Source organism: Lagenorhynchus albirostris, chromosome 1 (genome assembly GCF_949774975.1).
Source record: "Lagenorhynchus albirostris chromosome 1, mLagAlb1.1, whole genome shotgun sequence".
In the NCBI taxonomy this organism is placed as follows: domain Eukaryota; kingdom Metazoa; phylum Chordata; class Mammalia; order Artiodactyla; family Delphinidae; genus Lagenorhynchus; species Lagenorhynchus albirostris.
The window spans coordinates 34,218,433-34,237,972 of NC_083095.1; the positions used below are offsets into that span (position 1 = coordinate 34,218,433).

Genomic DNA, 19,540 nt, shown 5'->3' on the forward strand with positions numbered 1-19,540 from the left:
TTTAATTCAACAGCTATTTTTTTAATATTTATTTATTGTATTTTTTTTTTTTTGGCTGTGTCAGGTCTTAGTTGCGGCATGTAGGATCTTTCGTTGCGACACAGGTTCTTCGTCGCAGCGCACAGGCTTCTCTCTAGCTGTGGCATGCAGGTTTTCTCTCTCTAGTTGTGGTGTGCGGGCTCCAGGGCACGTGGGCTCTGTAGTTGTGGCACGCAGGCTCTCTAGTTGAGGCACACGAGCTCATAGTTGTGGCACATGGGCTTAGTTGCCCCACGGCATGTGGGATCTTAGTTCCCCGACCAGGGATGGAACTCACGTCCCCCGCATTGGAAGGGGGATTCTTTACCACTGGACCACCAGGAAAGTTCTTCAACAGCTATTTATTAACCTCATTCTATGTAGTATGTACTATGCTAGGATCTGGGGATACAACAGAAGTCAATCCCTGCCTTCTAGGAGCTTACAGTCTAGTGTTTTCCTAAACACTTTGTATTCAACTGGCCACTTCTGTCATTGTCAGAAACCTCCCTTCTATACTGAAAAGCTTCTTACCCTGATTAGCAGCAAGTCCCCAGAGCTGCCTCTAGCAGCCTCCTTTGGCTTCCAGGTGACAGCACTCACCCTGTTGAAGGAGGAAGACTTCCCAAGTCTCGGCTGCCTGCTAGATAGAGAATTCAGCCCTCTCAGTCGACTGCTCGTGCTCCTGGGCTGGACACACTGCCAGAGCCTAGCGTCAGCCCAGAGGCTGCTCCAGACACTCCACAGGACCCAGGTAACTCTCACTCTGAAGCCCAAGCATCTCTGGAAATGAGTGTGGTGGCACTTTGGGCTGAGGCAGAATGCAGGGTCCTGAAATCGGTCACATCTCTGACCCCAGGTGCCTGAGTCAGCATCTCTTTCTTCTCCTGTATCAACACAGGACCAAGGCTGTGATAAGCTCCTCAGGGATGCCTGTGATGGGCTGTGGGCTCACCTGGAGGTCCTGGAGTGGTGTGTGCAGCAGAGCAGGTATGGCCCTGCACAGCCAGCCCTCTTCCCACCACTGGGCACACTTGACCCATGCTCTGCACGTGTGGCCATTTCAAGACATCTTCCCTGTAAATGGTTTAAGTTGACAGTGTTGACCAGCAACAAATAATTGTTCCAACTATTAAACCAGGAAAGAAGCATAAGTAGTGATTATCTTCATCACAGCCATAAGGTCATAACTAGAGGATAATTTAAGGATGACAGTGATCACAAGAACAAAACCTCACATCTCCTGAGCACTTACTATACACCAGGCATTGCTCTAAGCCCTTTACGTGATGATTTCACTTAAGCTTGACAATAATCCTGTGAGGTAAACACCAATATTATCCTCATTTTAAAGGTGGGGCACCTGAAGCCCAGAGGTGTTAAATAACATGCCCAAAGTCACACAGCTAGTGAGTGTGGTCCACATTCTTAGCCACGTGTTATCTTGGATCACATTTTTATTCAACAACTGCCTCTTGAAATGTGTGCGCAGCCCTGTGTTTTCCTGTTAACAGCCTTGGGTCTTCCCTGGATCTGGGTTCTTATTTTGTTCTTCACCCACCTCACCAGCACTTCTGAAGTCAAGTAGGCCACTGTGGGAAGTAGCAAGGGGCCCTGACTCAAAGAAAAGCAGAGAAGCTCGTGTCAGCTCTCAGCTAGGAAAATTACAGAAATTAGGAAGCTTAATCTGTGGGCCCTTTCTAGACCCTGCTGAGCACAGAGGCCCTTCCTAGGTCCTTACTAGACAAGTAAAGCCAGCTTGATAAATGTCCTTCCCTGGGGGTAAATAAATGCTATCCTCTATCATAGACCAACTGAAATTTAGTGTTTGGGGAAGTGAAACCTGTGGTGTTACAGGCCAGAGAGAAAGAATAAGAGGGAATGGAGACTGGTCTTTCTCAAAGCAATTATATAAACTGCCTCCCCTTCCATCCTCCCAACTTTCCCTTTCAGCAACCCCATACCAAAGAGAGATCTCTTGTGTCACTTACATGGTGGAGAAAGCCACTCAGTGCTCTACTCTCTCCATCACCTTACAAACCTTCCAGCCCTCAGGGAGGAAGATGTCCTCAAGCTCCTACAGAAGGTGCCAGCCAAGGACCCCCAGCAAGAGCATGGTGAGTTGGCGATGGAGTGACCTGGGCAAGGTTCCCTCTTAGGACAATCTTGCAGATGTTTCTTACAGCACAAGATTTATCTAGATGTGATTGCTGGGATCTATCAAGATGGGTGGTCCAGCAGGTACCCTCTAAATTAGTGCTGTTTGCCACAATCAGATGACAAGATGTAGGGACATCTTCCCCTTTCTTGATGAGGCCTAGGGTATCCTATGAGAACAATTCCATAGGAACATTTGTCCTCATGGATCCAGCTCAGGAGCCATGAGCATACCCTCATTTCACTGGAACAGAATTAGGAGCTGCCCTCTGAATTCACAGCATCGTCACTGGCAGTATTTATTCAAATTCTTGGTGAGTCTCTCCATGCTTCATAAGCTTTCTTACAGCACATTTTGTGCCTTCCTTCCCTCCCATATCTTCTTCATGGTCTATTGAACAGGTAAAGAGTCTTTCTTCTAGAAGATTCTTGTTTTGAGTTTTTTTTAGAGTTTTTCTTTTAGAAGAAAGACTTGCCTGAAACAGTACAAAGCCTTGTTTTTTTGGGGTTTTTTGCGGTACTCGGGCCTCTCACTGTTGTGGCCTCTCCCGTTGCGGAGCACAGGCTCCGGACGCGCAGGCTCAGCGGCCATATGGCTCACGGGCCCAGCCGCTCCGCGGCATGTGGGATCTTCCCAGACCGGGGCATGAACCCGTGTCCCCTGCATCGGCAGGCATACTCTCAACCACTGCGCCACCAGGGAAGCCCACAAAGCCTTGTTTTAACCTTAGATCTTTGCTTAAAATTCAAGTCCCCATTAAACAAGCACTCTTTTTTGCTCTCAAAAATCATATGATGGTGTGGTCACAACCTACTACACAGGCCGGGGACCTTACTTTTGAGAGAAACAAACATTCTCATATGGTAGTAGATGTCTCTCAGCCTAGATATTGCTTTGATTTACTTTTTTAAAGGACCTACCACTAATTGTAAAACTAGTGTTACTACATTGTATATTTTTTTGGAAAGGTAGACAACTTGTTTAGCAGATTTCCTAAAGGAACTGGAACTCTCTGTTTTCTACATACGAGTACAAAAGGCTTCCGAAGAAGTGTTTGAAATCTATCCCTGGTGACCCACCAGAACACACTTAGAACTTGAACTTGGAAAAGGCAAAAGAGGAGTGATAATAGGGCTTGGACTAGGGTGAGGCAAGAGAGGCATCTGGGGCAAAAATGTAAGGAGCCACTCCCTCTCAGCGAGCTTGCAAGTCCTGGCTCTGGGCAACAATGCCATGAAGAGGTCAAGACCATAGAACAATATTGACTTTGTTCTGCTTATTACCCTGACCTTGGCAAGGCCAAGCTTCTAAGAAGTAATCACTAGGAAACCTATACCTAAAGGGGCTTGTTGCAGCATTGTAGTAGCAAAACATCCCTAACTATTCCAATGTCCTGCCCTTGAGGAATATGCCTAGACAGGGATTCATTCAGTAGAGCTATATGCATCCAGCAGAGATTTAGTTTGTAAAGAAACATAATCAAATGCTTATGCTCTAAAGGATTTTTAAGAAGTAGGAAAATTAAATAGTGTATAAAATGTTACACTCAAACACATACACATGTACACAAAACTATTAAAGGGGTTAAACCAGAATGTAGCAGTGGTTGTGTTTAGCTGGTAGGCTTATGGGTGGTATTTTTTTCTTCTTTTTGCTTTATTACATTTAATGTTTTTTCTTTGAACAGGTTATACTTTTGCTATGATAAGAATTAGGGGTAGATTAAGATGTTTAGGGATTCTGTAAAGATGGTAACCTTCCTCCCTCCTAAGTTCAAAACAAATTTTTAATGAAAAATTATAAATTATTAAACAAGTGTACGGAATCTCAACAGAGTTTATGTTTTTTCTCATGATGTCTGCTTCAGAGTTTTCCTAAAAATATCAAGTATTTTTTTTTTTAAACACCGTGTTACCTTTGCTCTCTTATTTCTCAATCTAAACACATTTTAAGCCTGCCTCTTGGGTAATGTGGCATTTGAAAGGTAGACCAAACATGTACTTCAAGTTTTATTTTTTAAAAAAAGGAAAAGCAAGTATTTTAAGAAATGTAAGGGAAAGATTTGTTAAATAGCTATGAGGCCTAGGTTGAACAGACATGTAGAGGGGAGGTTGGTGGGGAAAAGGAAACCGAGAGACTGAAAGTTGTTGAATAGAAAAAAAGGCCTGGAAGGGACACACATCACACTGCCAGAAAGGAGAGAGGGTGAGAACACCTAGGGGACTAGCAGTGTGGCATCTCTTTGCTTCAGCCATACATGCAGCCCCTGCCTGAAAGAAGCATCTCTGGGACTTCCCTGGTGGCGCAGTGGTTAAGAATCTGCCTGCCAATGCAGGGGACACGGGTTCGAGCCCTGGTCCGGGAAGATCCCACATGCCGTGGAGCAACTAAGCCCGTGCACCACAACTACTGAGCCTGCGCTCTAAAGCCCGCGAGCCACAACTACTGAGCCTGCGCGCCTAGAGCCCATGCTCCACAACAAGAGAATCCACCGCAATGAGAAGCCCGTGCATTGCGACAAGGAGTGGCCCCCACTCACAGTAACTAGAGAAAGCCTGCTCACAGCAACAAAGACCCAATGCAGCCAAAAATAAAATAAATTAAAAAAAAAAAGCATCTCTGAAGTTCTGCCTGTTTCTCTCTATAATTCAGATCCAACTGACGCCACGGTCCCTGCGCACCTGAGCCGGTGTCAGAACCTGACACTCTACCGGAGCTTCTGTGCCATGAAGTATGCCATCTATGCCCTCTGTGTGAACTCACACCGGCACTCCCAGTGCCAGGAATGCAAAGACGGTCCCTCCGAGGACCTGGCCGTGGCTGCAGAACCAGTGAACGATTCTCTCTCCTCCCCAGGTGCAGCGCCGCCCCCACCCCTTCCCTGGTGGGAGCGGGGAACAACCTGTCCCAGCAGGTTCTTTGCGTGGGAACCCTTTGCCACCAGGGCTGGGAGGTGGCCTTGGTTTTATTATGCCCACGAATAATTTTTCAGCCTCTGTGAATCAAAGGGACATGGAGAAAGCAAGTGATCTGCATAAGTTCTAACAGAGCCTGAGCACCTAGTACAGTGTTTTCCAAATGCTTCTTTTTTTTACTCCAGTCCACAGTAGATAGCATTTCACATCACTCCAGTTTGCACCTAGGTATATAATTTGTGCTTTCATGTGTATGTGTATATGTGTGTATGTGATACATAAACTGAAATAAGTTTTAAGAAACATTACTTACCCTTCCAAACAGAGCACACTCCTGATTATTTTTCTGCTTTATTTCGTTTTTTCAAATGCAGCCGTCCAAGTCAGTGTCAGAGGTCACAGCCTACAGTTTGAAAGAACCTTCTGTCCTATTAGCTCTCATTTTTCTTAAAAACTTATAACTCCTTACCTTGCTTTCTGTGACTGGTGGTCAAGTATCTCTCCCTTGCAGCTTTGGAATAGACCTTCATCTCTGAGCATGGTCATTTTAAGAGATCTGGGTAGGCTGTGATCACCTGTAGTAAAACAATGAGTGCAAACAGGAATTGAGGAATAAGGAGTCTCCAGGCTGCCTTCATTCTAGGAACTGAAATATGGAGTGCTTCTCAGAGATAAGGAGTAGTGTAATTTTAAAAAGCAGAAACAAAATAATGAGTGTTCACTGAACTGTACTTTTAGTTAAGGGAGCAAAATCTTTCTACAAATCATGAAAAGACATGGCTCAATAGCCTCTTAGTCTTCTGACTGTAACCACGGTTCCCTGAGTCACTACAAAGAAAGAAATGAGTTAAACTTGGGAGAATCTTTCAGTCTGGCAAGTACTGTTTCTAATGTTTGCATTTTCTCTCTTCTCTTTCTCTGGCCTCTTCTTTTATACATGCTTCTTCAGGTGCTTCAGATCTCTTTTCAACATACCTGGCCAGGTGTCAACAGTATCTTTGCAGTATTCCTGACTCTCTGTGCCTGGAACTTCTAGAAAACATCTTCTCATTGCTCCTTATCACCTCTGCTGATCTTCACCCAGAGCCTCACCTGCCCGAGGAGTACGCTAAGGATGATGACGCTGAGGGGAAGGGCCCGTTGGGTTTGAGGTCCCCGTCAGAGAGCCCTCAGCACATAGCACAGCCTGAGAGGAGGTCAGAACAGGGTTCCCTGGGGGCCTCCAGGAGCCTGGCCTCCACAGTTCCAAGCTCTCTGAAGGCACAGCCAAAAGACAGTTGCCCAGAGCCTCACAGGCACAGCTTTTTGGACCTAAAGCACTTTACTAGCGGTATCAGTGGGTTCCTGGCTGATGAATATGTAATAGGGGCCTTCCTCAGGCTGCTGCAGGAGCAGCTGGATGAGCTAAGCAGCCGCAGCTCCCCCGAGAAGCCAAAGCTGCTTGAAGGCCAGAGTGGCCTGGGCAGCAGCAGCAGAGATGGACTGCAGAGCCGCCTGCACCAGTTCTCCAAGGTTCTCTCTGAGGCCCAGTGGAGGTACAAGGTGGTGACCAGCAACCAGGGCTCAGGTGAGAGGAGGTAACAGAAAGGGAGGAGGGAGAAAAGTCTCGGGAATGTGGGACAGCTAGGAGTGCATGGAGGCACACTAGTTCAGGGCATATCACCATGGCCACTTGTGTCAGAACTCTGGGGTACCGCTCAGTGTCGCACAGGCCAGTCCAGATCTTCCCCTACCTGTTACCCCAGGAGGTGGGTCAAATCAAAACTGATCACTTTCAGAAGGGGGAGGGGCAACATAGGAGTAGGGGAGTAAGAGGTACAAACTATTAGATATAAAATAAGCTACAAGGATATATTGTACAACGCAGGGAGTACAGCCAATATTTTATGACTATAAATGGAGTATAGCCTTTAAGAATTGTGAATCGCGATATTGTACACCTGTAACATATAATATTGTACAGCAACAATACTTGAATTGAAAAAAAAATTGATCACCCTCCCGTATGACCCACTGGGTTTGCTGTTTCAGAGGAGCAACCCTCCCGAAGATACCGGCCCATCGCCACATGGCACCCCAGTCTCCGCCGGGGTCGTCGGACAAGAAGGAGCCGGGCAGGTAATCTGAAGAACTCTCTCTATGCCTCCTTCCCACAAGCGGCAAATGGTATAGTGCCACTTGTCTAATATTCTTCAAGATAAAGCAGTTCATAAAGTACCTTAACACTAATGATAAAGATAAGATCTTAAAGTATCTTAAAGCAATTCTTTAAGATGAGGTACAAACAAAAGTGATCTAAGATTATCCTAATCCCACTCCCCCAAAGTAACCCTTGCTAATAGTTTTCTTCCAAAAATTCTCCATGAAATACAAGCATGTGTATCATTTTAGATATACAGATGCATCATACTACATAGAGAGAACTGCAACTTTCTTTTTTCATTTATATCCTCTTACATATGCAAACATATCATACTCTATATTGAGAACTCACTTCTCTTCACTTATTTTAAAGGCTGCTTAGTAGTCCATTGTCATATGTACCCTTTTGTGGGCATTTAAATTGTTTCCAGTTTTTTACTATTATAAATAATGCTACAGTAAACGACCTTGTACGTATGTCTGTGCATACTTGCGTGAGTATATCTATAGGATAAGTCCCTAGCAGTATAATATAGAAGGTCAAAGTATATTTGGGTATAAATACAGATATAACAAATTGCCCCCCAAAAAAGGTGGACCAAATTTACATTCCCACCACCTGTATGTAAGTGCCTATTTGCATATACATTCAACAAAAATGAGTAGTATCAGGTTTCTTTTTAGTCTTTGCCAATATGATTAATATAGTAATGGTGTGTCATTGTTTTAATACTAATTTTTAGTTTGAGATTGAATGTCTTTTATTGGCCATTTATATTTTTCAGTCTAAGGTACATATTTTCTGTTGGGTTTGTCTTTCTTGTTGAATTGTAAGAAGCTCTTTATACCTTAAGAAAAATATTCTGTCATTTTGTGCTACAAGTTTTGCTCCATTTTGTATTTTGACTTGATTATGAGTTTTTCTAAAGGAGTTTAACACAGACGCATTATACAGAAGTATTAAATTTTTAGATAATCAAATTTCCATTATGGTTTTTGGTAGTTTTAAAATAATTAACAGGGAGTTCATAAAGAGTTTCCTGTGTGCTAAAAAAAATACTAGGTATCTTGAGGGAGGTGAATGAGGCATAAACCAGGACTTTGCCTTCAAGGAGTTTATAATTTACCTGCATAGACAGTATACATGAAAAACTTAAACTGCCCGGAGGCACGGCCTGAAAACAGAAGAGATCTCATGGACGGGGAGGTCAGCGTAGTCTACAAAGGCAGAGAAACAGGTTTTCTGAAAGAGTTGACTTTTGAATCAAGCTCAGAAGAATGAGTAGGCTTTAGCTAAGTGGCAACAAGAGACATGAACATGCTGGCTGGGGTGGAGACTACCATGAGAGAAACATGGAAAACGTAAAGGTTGAGCCCCTTAAGTTGCTCAGTTAATTGGTTTGAGTCAGTTTGCATCCACCTGACCCATCCCGCCCAGAATGCACAATCCATCTTCTCTTTTCCTACATCTGTAGGAAAGCAGGTGTTGAGAAGAAGATGCTTTTTCTCCAGGACTTTCAATATCATGGTCTTTTTTTTTAATAAATTTATTTATTTATTTGGCTGTGTTGGGTCTTTGTTGCTGCACGTGGGCTTTCTCTAGTTGCAGCGAGCAGGAGCTACTCTTCGTTGCAGTGTGCGAGCTTCTCTAGTTGTGACTCAGTAGTTGTGGCTCGCGGGCTCTACAGCACAGGCTCAGTAGTTGTGGCGCACGGGCTTAGTTGCTCCGCGGCATGTGGGATCTTCCCAGACCAGGGATCGAACCCGTGTCCCCTGCATTGGCAGGTGGATTCTTAACCACTGTGCCACCAGGGAAGTCCCAATATCATGGTCTTTGATCAGCCTGGCCTTATACTTTGGTTCCCTACTTTTTTAACTATGAGGACAACTTTTTCTATGTCAGAAAATTTTGTGACCCTCTTTGGCACCATACTGGTTCCATGTCATAATAGTTGTGCTTTAATTTTTTTTTCAGACTATTGACAGTGCTTAGTGAGCAATGGGGGTCGCTGACCCCTAGAAGTAACTTGAAAGCTCCTGGGGCTCTGAGACCCAGAGACTGGAAACCACTGATATAAGCTACTATCCAAATGAGCACTGGGACCATATTAAGCCCACCCCTGTACCTTTGGTCTGTAGGAATTTGCATTTTACTGTAGAAGGAACCACTGGTATAGTAGCTACCCATTATCTTCTCACTCTACCCAGATCTCAGCTTTTAAGCCAACTTCTCACTTTCTACACTGTAAGGCACTGATGGTTGATTTTCTCTCTTTCCTCCTAATACCTCTAGATGGCCGGGACAGAGGTTCCAACCCATCCCTGGAAAGTACAAGTAGTGAGCTGAGCACAAGTACTTCAGGTATGGGGGGTCCCAACCAGTTGCCAACTTCCAGCAGCTTTGCCCTCATAAAGAGATGCCATACACCACGGTGTGAAAACCTGGACCGAGCAGTTCATGCTTGTGTTCAGTGGGGAAAGGGCTATTTCACTATCAGCTGAGTTACCCATCAGTAGAGAGAAACAGAGGTAAATACCCAAGGAAGGTTGTTGGTACATAAGTCTTATATTCAAAGATGATAACATATTAACAGATACACACTACCATATATAAAATAGACAAACAACAAGGATTTACTGTATAGCACAGGGAACTATATTCAATTTCTTATAATAACCAATAATGGAAAAGAATTTTAAAAAAAGAATGTATATAATGTATATAAATATATATATATATAACTAATCACTTTGCTGTACACCTGAAACTAACACAATATTGTAAGTCAACTATACTTCAATTTAAAAAAAAAGAAAAAGATGATAGCATAGGTATGCGCTTCATTTGAGGAAAATTCAAGGTCCGTTTACAGACCTTTTAGAGAAGGACTTTGAGAAGATAGGAGTTTGGCAGCAGGTGACAGAATAGTTTTTCCTCAATTTCTATCCCTTCCTTGGACCCCCACGTTCTTGTGTCCCGACAGAGGGAAGTCTGAGCACTGCATCTGGGAAGAATGAGCTGGATGGCCGGTTGCAGCCTCAACCTCAAAGTTCACTCATCCGCATGATGTTCTCCCCACCTGAGTCACTGCTGGCATCCTGCATCCTCCGGGGGAACTTCGCAGAAGCCCATCAGGTGAGGCGGGTACTTGTGCAGCAGGTGTTAGGAGCTTAGGCTCTACTTTGTCACAGTTAAGAACGCTAAGGTAGCCCTTTGCTGTCTGGGACCCGCGGGGCATCAGGTAAAGCCAGATGCTTGTGCAAGCAGAGCCAGTCGGGCGCACCTGAGGGGCCACGTGTAGCAGAAGCAGGAGGGAGTTTCCATGTATGGAGCCTGATCTTGAGCACTGTGGATTTCAAGATCCAGAAGGAGGAGATTTAAGCCGTTGAATCATCTGTTTGTATAAACAGTTTTTTTTAACAATTTTTTAACAAGAAAAAACTGTTTTAAAACAGTTTTTTAACAAGATAAAAGAAAACATGCGGTCACAGTCAAAACATTGAAATATTTTTGTTTCTTGTAGTCCTTTTCTGAACACATATGTGGTTTTACATAGTTAGAAATCACTATGCAAACAATTTTTAATAATAAATAGAATGCCAGTTTAACATATAGGAAGTGTAGGGAGCTAGCAAATTAGAATGTTGTGTAGGGAAAAGTGCAGGGAGTCGAAACCAGAAAGACTCTACTCCCTCTGAGCTTTGACGTCCTCATCTGAACCTTGGAGTTAAATATAATACCTGCTTGTGCTACCTCTTGGAATGTTAAGCGGATTATGTGCAAGCTGTGAGAAATACAAGAATCCTCTGCTATTGCTTAAATTTAAAAGCATAAAAGCCCACTCTTCTAGTTTTTAAAACTCTCTTGATATATTTATGACGCTTGCACTGGTCCCTTAATACATAGGTCAGAATTTTTCTTTCATGTGAGTTTACTTGTTGAGGAGTAAATCATCGAAACATCTAGGTGATTGGATAATTTTTACTTAACTTCCTCTGACACATTTTAAATCCTGTACTTTAATGATAATGATAATTCTATCCCTCTGGGAAGGATAGGACCCTCGCCAGCCTTTCTGACACCCAAACCAAGAGGAAGTCAGTTGTAATCCCCCTGATGCTTTACCGCTAAATGTCCTCACGTCCTCTTCCTTTCCTGGGGCTTTGATCTCTTCTTTTTTTCATTTCTCTTTTTTAATAAATGGTTTTATTTTTAAACCTGGTTACAGAGCAAGTTGTGCATATTTATAAGAAAATACCAAAAAATATTAACCAGAAAATAAAATTACTTTTTTTCTTTTTTTTTGTGGTACGCGGGCCTCTCACCGTTGCGGCCTCTCCCGTTGCGGAGCACAGGCTCCGGACGCGCAGGCTCAGCGGCCATGGCTCATGGGCCCAGCCGCTCTGCGGCATGTGGAATCTTCCCAGACTGGGGCACGAACCCGTGTCCCCTGCATCGGCAGGCGGACTCTCAACCACTGCGCCACCAGGGAAGCCCTAAAATTGCTTTTAACCTATTGTCCAGAACAACCAATACTAAAGATAAAAGCATATTTTTGCCAATGTTTTTCCAAGATGTATGTGACTTTTATATAGAGCCAAGATCATTTTGAATCTAAAACTTAGTGCCTTTTTTACATTATAATATAAGCATTTGCCTAGTAACTGATTTTAGTGACCTTATGATAGTCTGCTCTAGTAGCTGCATTTGACCATTCCCTGTTAACTCACATTTATTTTCAACCTGGTAATAGTTGTAGTGAATAGTGTCAAGATTATCACCTTTATACATTGACTTTTGAATTATTTCCTTAAGAAAGTTTTTCATAAAAACGACTGAGTCAAAGAATATAAACATTTTTAAAGCTCTGTAGACTGCCAAATTGCTTTTCAAAAAGGTTGTGACAGTTCATTCCGCCACCACCCCCTGAGGGTTTATTTTTACACTTTGTCATTATGGTAGATGCAAGGTAGTATTAATGTTAAATTCCCTGAATTACTGGGAAGGGAAAACATTTTTTACCTGGGTATTAGTCCTGTGTATTTTCTCTTTGAAATTGTCCACATCTTCTGCCTATTTTCCGCTGGGGCTTTAGTGGCCCCTCTTGCTGACTTTTACGAGTTATTTCTACATTTGACCTACTCTTTGAGTGTCCAGTGTTCTTCCAGCACCACAAAGCAGATGTCTTAGGGCCAGAGTCTGATGACTAGCAAGATCTCAGATCTGTAGACACTCTCCACCTCAGTGGGCCTGCCGCAAGCCACACTCCTTCCTCTCCTGTGGCAGGTGGTGTTCACATTCAACCTGAAGTCCTCGCCCAGCTCCGGGGAGCTGCTGTTCATGGAGCGCTACCAGGAGGTCATCCAGGAGCTGGCCCGAGTAGAGCACAAGATTGAAAACCAGAACTCGGACGGGGGTAGTGGCACCATCCGAAGAACAGGCAGCGGCCGCTCAACTCTGCAGGCCATTGGCAGCGCTGCAGCCGCAGGTCCGGCTTCCCTGTTGCCAGGTGGTGAGGGAGCTACGGGAGGAGGGTGTGGGGTAAAAACCACCCATATCAGAGGCTCATCATGAAGGTGAGCAGAAACCTAGAGAAGGACGGTTGCCTTGAAGAACAGCAGTCCTGACACCTCCAGAGTCATTTTCTAGCTGTGCCTAACCTCGCCGACCACAGTGGTCACTTACCTGCCCCACGAGCTCCTCCATTAAGCTTGTCCCACGTGACTTACACTGAAGAGTGTGAATGCAGTTTCCACCATGTGTTTTGATGGCCATTAATCTTGGGATTTGGGGAATTGCTTATTTTCTTCCCATGTAATCATTCAGGGATAAAGCATATTATTCTACTTTTCTAGCAAGTGAAGAAGTTGTATCTAACACCTGTGGCCTGGGATTCACAGATGTCAATTCCCACCCTTGGCTGCACTGCAGAAAGGGCTCATCGTTTCATTATTTCTTGAAAGTGGAATCTTGTCCCATATTTTTACATCTCTTGCTGGTCTAGGCTCTATATATCAAGTTACCATCACTCGTTGCTCCTTCTATAAGCTCCCAGAGATTTTCTTTACATCCTTTTTGTTTTTAATATAAATGAGCTCTTCCAACAAGTACTATTTTCTACCTTGCTTTTTTAGTGATGTATCTTAGAGATCTTTTCTGATGAGCACACACAGATCTACCTCATTTCATCCTACTTTTAGATCCCATTTGGATCTAAACTCCACCTTTTTGAGTTTCTCTTGGTCTTTCTTTCCATGCCATTGTTTTGATGCCTTTAGAGTGGGCTGTAACGGTGGTCTTGATATGCATAGATGGTATACTGTGCAGAAGGACCTCAGACATTTTTTAAATAACTACTTTTCAAAATAAAAGTGCTAGTGAGAGTCATTTTAACCTCTTGCCTTGTATCCCACTGCTGGGTGTCCAGGGATGGTATTTTATTCCATCTCTGATGTGACCGACAAGCTGCTCAGCACCTCGGGAGACCCCATCCCCACACTCCAGGAGGACTTCTGGATAAGCAGTAGCCCAGTGGCGCCCACTGCCCCCCTGAGAGAGGTTCTGGAAGACCTCAGCCCCCCCGCCATGGCTGCATTTGACCTGGCTTGCTCTCAGTGCCAGCTCTGGAAAACCGGCAAGCAGCTCTTGGAAACTGCTGAACGGCGCCTGAACAGCAGCCTTGAGAGTCGGGGTGAGTGTGCTGCTTTTGCTTGATCCCTTAATTCTCAAATGAGGAGATGGGGTTCTGAGATGCTTAATAATCGTGCAAGAAGAAAGTTATCGGGGAAGGAGGGACGGGGAGAAAGGATTATTAGTTCATTTCCTCATGTCCGGTCTGGCAACTTAAATATAGTTTACTGAGAGTCTCGCCTTCTTAACAGATATAACAAATTCCAGTCATTTGGGGAAATTCTCTTCTGGTTTATAGATAAATTCAAGGAAGAAATATACATTCAAAAATGGTACCAATGGAATTTGTGCCCTTAAACTGCATACCTCCTCCAGAGTGAATCCCACTTAACCTAAAACCTGAGTCTCAAGCTTGTAAACCAGGTATAAGGGAAAATTTAGTGGATCACAGTTGGAGCGAGGATTGTACCTTGAGGTTAATAATATCCCAAAATGTGTACGTGGAATTCTTGGAGGAATGAAGGTAGAGGAATGTGAAGAAAGAATTAGGCAAAGTTCCACTCCCCACCCATCCTTGATACACACACCCAGCATTGGAAGGACTGACCAGGGAGAGAGAAAGAAACATGTTCTCTCTGAGTAATATGGAGGAAGGAATGGTGAATAGATATGATATGAATAGCCTCCCTTAGGTTCAGTGATTCGATGGTTGAACTCACAGAACTCAGCATATAGTCATACTCATGGCTACGAATTATTTCATCAAAAGGACACAAAGCAAAATTGGCAAAGGGGAAAGGTTCATGGGGTAAAGTCTGGAGGAAATCAGACACAAGCTTCCAAGAGTCCTCTCCCACTGGAGTCACACGGGATGTGCTTAACTCCTCCAGCAATGAGTTGTGACAACAAACAAGTGTGAAGTGTTGTCTGCTGGAAGCTCATTAGTGAGCCAGTGCCCAAGGTTTTTATTGGGAGCTGGTGACAGAGGGACCCTCTGCCCAGCATGTACCAAAATTCCAGGCTCTCAGGAGGAAGGCAGGTGTTCAGCATAAACCACATTGTACAAACAGTTTAGGCACAATCAGTCGCTCTCATCATTTAGAGGAAGTTTTATATCAGTGTAGGAAACCGTTTACCAGTCAAGTTCACAGACAGCAACCAGGGACCAACCTTGCAAGCAGCCCTTTCTAAGGATAGCAGTCTCGGGCCTGCTGTGATAACTCTATTCTGCACACCCTTCCAAATCACTTCTGAGCTGTTGATTTAAAAGTCCTTTAACATTGACATAGTCCTTCTAGGAAAGTATGCCGTGGCATACACAATGCTGTTTTTATCGAACAATTTCCCTCTCCCTCATCTAGTACTTACATTCTAAAATGAATGTAAATATTATCCAAGCTATTAATAATATTCAAGCTGACTGGTTCATGCCAATCAATCAGGAATTAACTTAGTACCTACTGCATTTCCAGATTATCCCAAGTATATGGGAGTACAGGAGAGGTATGAGGAATAATCTCTGTCCATAAAGTTATTTATAGTCTAGTCAGGGTGTCAAGATACAGATAAGATCCCAGCTCAAGTTCTCAGCTGAAGGAAGTACCAAGGCAAATGCACAGGAAGTGCCTGATCGGCTTGGGACAACGATTCCCTAGGAATGCCAGAGCTTCTGGGTCTGCTGCTGTGGACAGCTGAGGCATCTTGCCAGAGGTAACCCTGGAACAGTGGGCATGGAATAAGCCCAGTATGCTGGTTGTCATGAAAAACGGCACAGTGTATGTTTCTTCCTCAATATTGGAGAAGATAAAACTTCACAAGTAAATACAGGACTGAGTGTCAATCTCTGAAAGTACCTTATTTTTTTCTGCATTCCTTCTCAATTCATCCTGTTTCCAGGTCGCCGGCTAGACCACGTATTCCTCAGTGCTGATGGCATTCGAGGTTTTCCAAGCGTTCTTCAGCAGATCAGTAAGATTCTCAATTACCCACTTCTGTCAGCCGGACAAATCAAACCAGGTGAGCTGCTTCACTACCCCTTTTTAACCTCCCAGCCTCGGAACATGGAGTCAGCATCAGACCTCACTTTTTCTTTCTCATTTGCTCTCCGTAGAGAGTGTAGAGGAAAAGGGGGGAGGTCCCCCACGGTGCAGCATTGCTGAGCTGCTTCAGATGTGTTGGCCCAGCCTCACCGAGGACTGTGTCGCTAGCCACTCTACCCTCTCCCAGCAGCTGGAGCAGATCCTTCAGTCACTGAGAGAAGCACTACAGCTGCCAGGTACAGGCCCGACTGCATGGGAGCAGATGAGGTTGAAATGGGGAGAGGACACAGTGGAACGGGAAAGAGTACTTTGGAGCAGAGGCTGAGGACTCAGAAGTGGGCCCTACCAGCCCTCTAGTTAACCAGGGCCTGTCTCGTAACTAATTCCACTTGTTTCCCCACCGCCTAAGTGAAGGGCTGCTTAGCACTTCATTAGCTGGAACATTTTTCTCATTCCTTATGAGAGATATACCCAGAAGGGACTCCGTAAACATTGATTAACCCTTCCGCAAAAGAGTGCTGTAAGCTTCACAGAGCTGTTCCACCTGAGACATGGGTGAAAATGGAACTCTCTACCCTGATTTCTCCAGACTCAAAGCTCTTCCTGGCTGAGAATCACTTGTATAAGCAACCAACTTAGGATTTTATAACTGCCTTGTCAGCATAGCAGCCAGGCTATAGGATTTCCCATGCAGTGTACAGAGGCCCAGTTCCCATATTGTTTGGAAACTGACCCAAAGGCAGATGCACAGACTCAACACTACATGCTTTCTCCTTTCATAACTCCTCCCAGAGCCCAGGAGTACTCCACTCACCTCCCTGGTGGAGCAGGTGGCCGAGAAAGCTCTGGAGGCAGAGGCCCACCCTGTGTATATCCAGACTCAGCTCCTCCAGAAGAACCTGGGCAAACAGATGCCGGCAGGCGGCAGGCAGACTGACTACATGGGCACCTTCTTCAGGTACTGCAGCACCCTGGCTGCTGTTCTCCTGCGGAGTTTGAGCTCTGAGCCTGGTAAGTAGCAAGAAAGAAAATAGAGTCAGGACTGGCCCACAAGTGTTTAGGGGCAAGGAAGAGGAAGGCGCACACTGAAGAGGTCCTGGGTACAGCGGTAGCCGAGGACACTACGTATGAGGTCCTCTGTTATTCACCTCTGTGTTTTATTCACCTCTGTCTCCTTGATGCCTCGTACAATGGTACAGCACATGAGAGTATTCAATACATTTTGATGGCATTAATGACTCAAAAATACCTCTCCCAGATCTTCGGTCTATTGTGGATATGAGGACCCACCAGGGGAATTAAGTCTCTGAGTCGAGTGCCAGATTCTTACTCAAGTCCACAGAGCGAGTATTACCTGCACTTCAGTCATATCGAAGGGAGCAGTCTGGGCTGTCTGTGGCTAGGCCTGCTCACTGAAGTCTGTCTGTAGTTGGAAGTCTTTAGAACAGTGGTAAGGCGTAGATAAACCTGTGGTCAGCATCATGTCAGGAACACCTTTTACCTAGAAAAATATCAACAGAAGGGCTTTCCATGTAGTTTTGACACTACTTTTTTATTGATTCTGGAAAACAGTGCTCTGAATGTTGCAATCAGTGGTGCAAAGATCACTTTCTTTACTTTTGCAGATCACGGGGAAGTCAAGGTGGGAAACCCCTTTGTTCTCCTTCAACAGAGCTCTTCCCAACTGGTGTCACACCTCCTGCTTGAGCGACAAGTTCCCCCAGAGAGGTAGGAGCCAGGCCTGGGCCTTCCTAATTGTTCATCAAGGAAACCAAGGGCTCAGTGGGGCTGTGTTTGAGTTCAATACAGGAAGTTGAGATTTCTTCCAGACTTTTCCCTTAATTTGCATTTACTCTTATACAAGCTACATTAAAATTCAGTGTACCTCGTTTCTTTCTCTCTCTCCACCTCTAATGTTTATATTGCAAGTATAAAATTAAGGGGACTCTTCACTTATGAGTAGGCAAAAATCCAAAACTTTGATAACACATTAGTTGGCGAGGCTGTAGGAAAACAAGCGTTCTCACAGATTGCCAGCAGGATATAAATTAGTACAGCCCCTGTGGGAAGGCAGTTTGTCCATATCCACTAAAGTGACAAACCACATTTTTACCTAACAGTCCACCTTGGGGAATTTATCCTTTGTTATAAGTATGAAAAATGCTGTATGTACCAAGTCATTTTATTACAGCTTTGTATGGCATAGCCATTGTCCGCTAATAGGAGACTAGTTAAATTCAGTTTCTTCCACATAATAGAATGCTATGTAGCTGTAAAAAAAGAATGAGGGGCCTCTCTGTAGAGGGCTATGGACAGATCTCCCAGATTTGTCATTAAGTAAAAAAGCAAGGGGCAGAGAATTGGGTCCAACAGGCTGCCTTTTGATTTAAAAAGAGAGGGGGTGGGGGAACAATTAGAGAGTCTACATTTGCTTGTTTACACATAAAGAAATTCTGAGATTGAGTGATGGTGCCCAGGCACTGAGGCCTTACATGCCCTCTGCTTCTCTCCCTCCAGGCTGGCAGCCCTTCTGGCCCGAGAGGGTCTCAGCCTGAGTGTGCCACAGGTCATTGTCAACTGCTGCTGTGAGCCCCTTGCCCTTTGCTCTTCCCGTCAGAGCCAGCAGACATCATCCCTTCTGACCCAGCTGGGCATTCTGACCCAGCTGCATACCTCCCACTGCCTGGAGGACCTCCCACTTTCTACACTGAGCTCCTCAAAGCCAACCGAGAATCCCACGCTGGAGAGAAAGCCCCCCTCCTCCCCGAGGGATTCATCAGGCCCAGCCCTCACCTCCTCTGCCTTGGCCTTCCTTAAGTCCCGCTCAAAGCTGCTGGCTACCGTGGCCTGTCTGGGGGCTTCCCAGGGGTCAAAGATCACCAAGCCCGGCTTGTCTTGGAAGGAGCTTCGTGGCCACAGGGAGGTGCCTCTGACTGCAGAGCAGGTAGCCCAGGAGTGTGAGCGCCTCCTGGAACAGTTCCCTATGCTTGAGGCCTCCCTCCTAGCTGCCTGGGAGCCCCTACGAGGGTCCTCCAAGCAGGGGCAGAGTCTGGCAGCGGGTCTCTGCGGCCGGGCCAGTCTCTCTACCGTCCTCCTGGGCCTGCATTCTCCCATAGCCCTGGATGTGCTCACCAAGGCCTTCGAGGAAGCCCTGGTGGCCAGAGATTGGCACCGGGCCCTTCAGCTCACGGAAGTGTACGGGCGAGATGTGGACGACTTGAGCAGCATACAGGATGCGGTCCTGAGCTGTGCTGCAGCAGGTGGTGAGCAGAAAGCCGTGCCTCCCTCCTTCACCAGTGGTAATAGTATTGGGCATTCACTGAGTGGATCACCGCATCTGATGCTCACAGTAACTCTAGAGAAAGGTGCCACCATAATCTCATGATACTGAGAGGCGAACGAGGCTCAGAGGGTAGGAAACTGCCCAGGATAGTCAGTGGTAGAGCAGAGCTTAGAACCCAACTCCATCGAACTTTAGGACAGGCACTCATAACCAGTATTCTCAACCCTGCATGGCAGAATCGTTGTGAAATTCTATGAACTACAAATATCAGAGCCCCGTTTACAGAAGCCCATGATAGGGTTCAGGCAAGTGTTTGCTTTAAAGTAGGGGTCAAGAAGGTTTTTCTGTAAAGGG

General features: G+C 45.1%; 1 protein-coding gene across 1 annotated transcript in view; it reads left to right on the plus strand.

Annotated features, from left to right (window-relative positions):
- The window catches only part of ZFYVE26 (zinc finger FYVE-type containing 26), a 62,186-nt gene that overhangs the window by 8,868 nt on the left and 33,778 nt on the right, over window positions 1-19,540 (plus strand). The window contains exons 7-21 of the mRNA XM_060140660.1: window positions 608-772; window positions 920-1,008; window positions 1,972-2,135; window positions 4,829-5,032; window positions 6,041-6,658; window positions 7,123-7,209; window positions 9,527-9,595; window positions 10,218-10,369; window positions 12,521-12,722; window positions 13,662-13,925; window positions 15,761-15,880; window positions 15,975-16,139; window positions 16,696-16,914; window positions 17,529-17,631; window positions 18,421-19,166. Of these exons, the coding sequence (XP_059996643.1) occupies window positions 608-772; window positions 920-1,008; window positions 1,972-2,135; window positions 4,829-5,032; window positions 6,041-6,658; window positions 7,123-7,209; window positions 9,527-9,595; window positions 10,218-10,369; window positions 12,521-12,722; window positions 13,662-13,925; window positions 15,761-15,880; window positions 15,975-16,139; window positions 16,696-16,914; window positions 17,529-17,631; window positions 18,421-19,166 (3,367 nt within the window). The remainder of the gene's footprint in view (window positions 1-607; window positions 773-919; window positions 1,009-1,971; window positions 2,136-4,828; window positions 5,033-6,040; window positions 6,659-7,122; window positions 7,210-9,526; window positions 9,596-10,217; window positions 10,370-12,520; window positions 12,723-13,661; window positions 13,926-15,760; window positions 15,881-15,974; window positions 16,140-16,695; window positions 16,915-17,528; window positions 17,632-18,420; window positions 19,167-19,540) is intronic.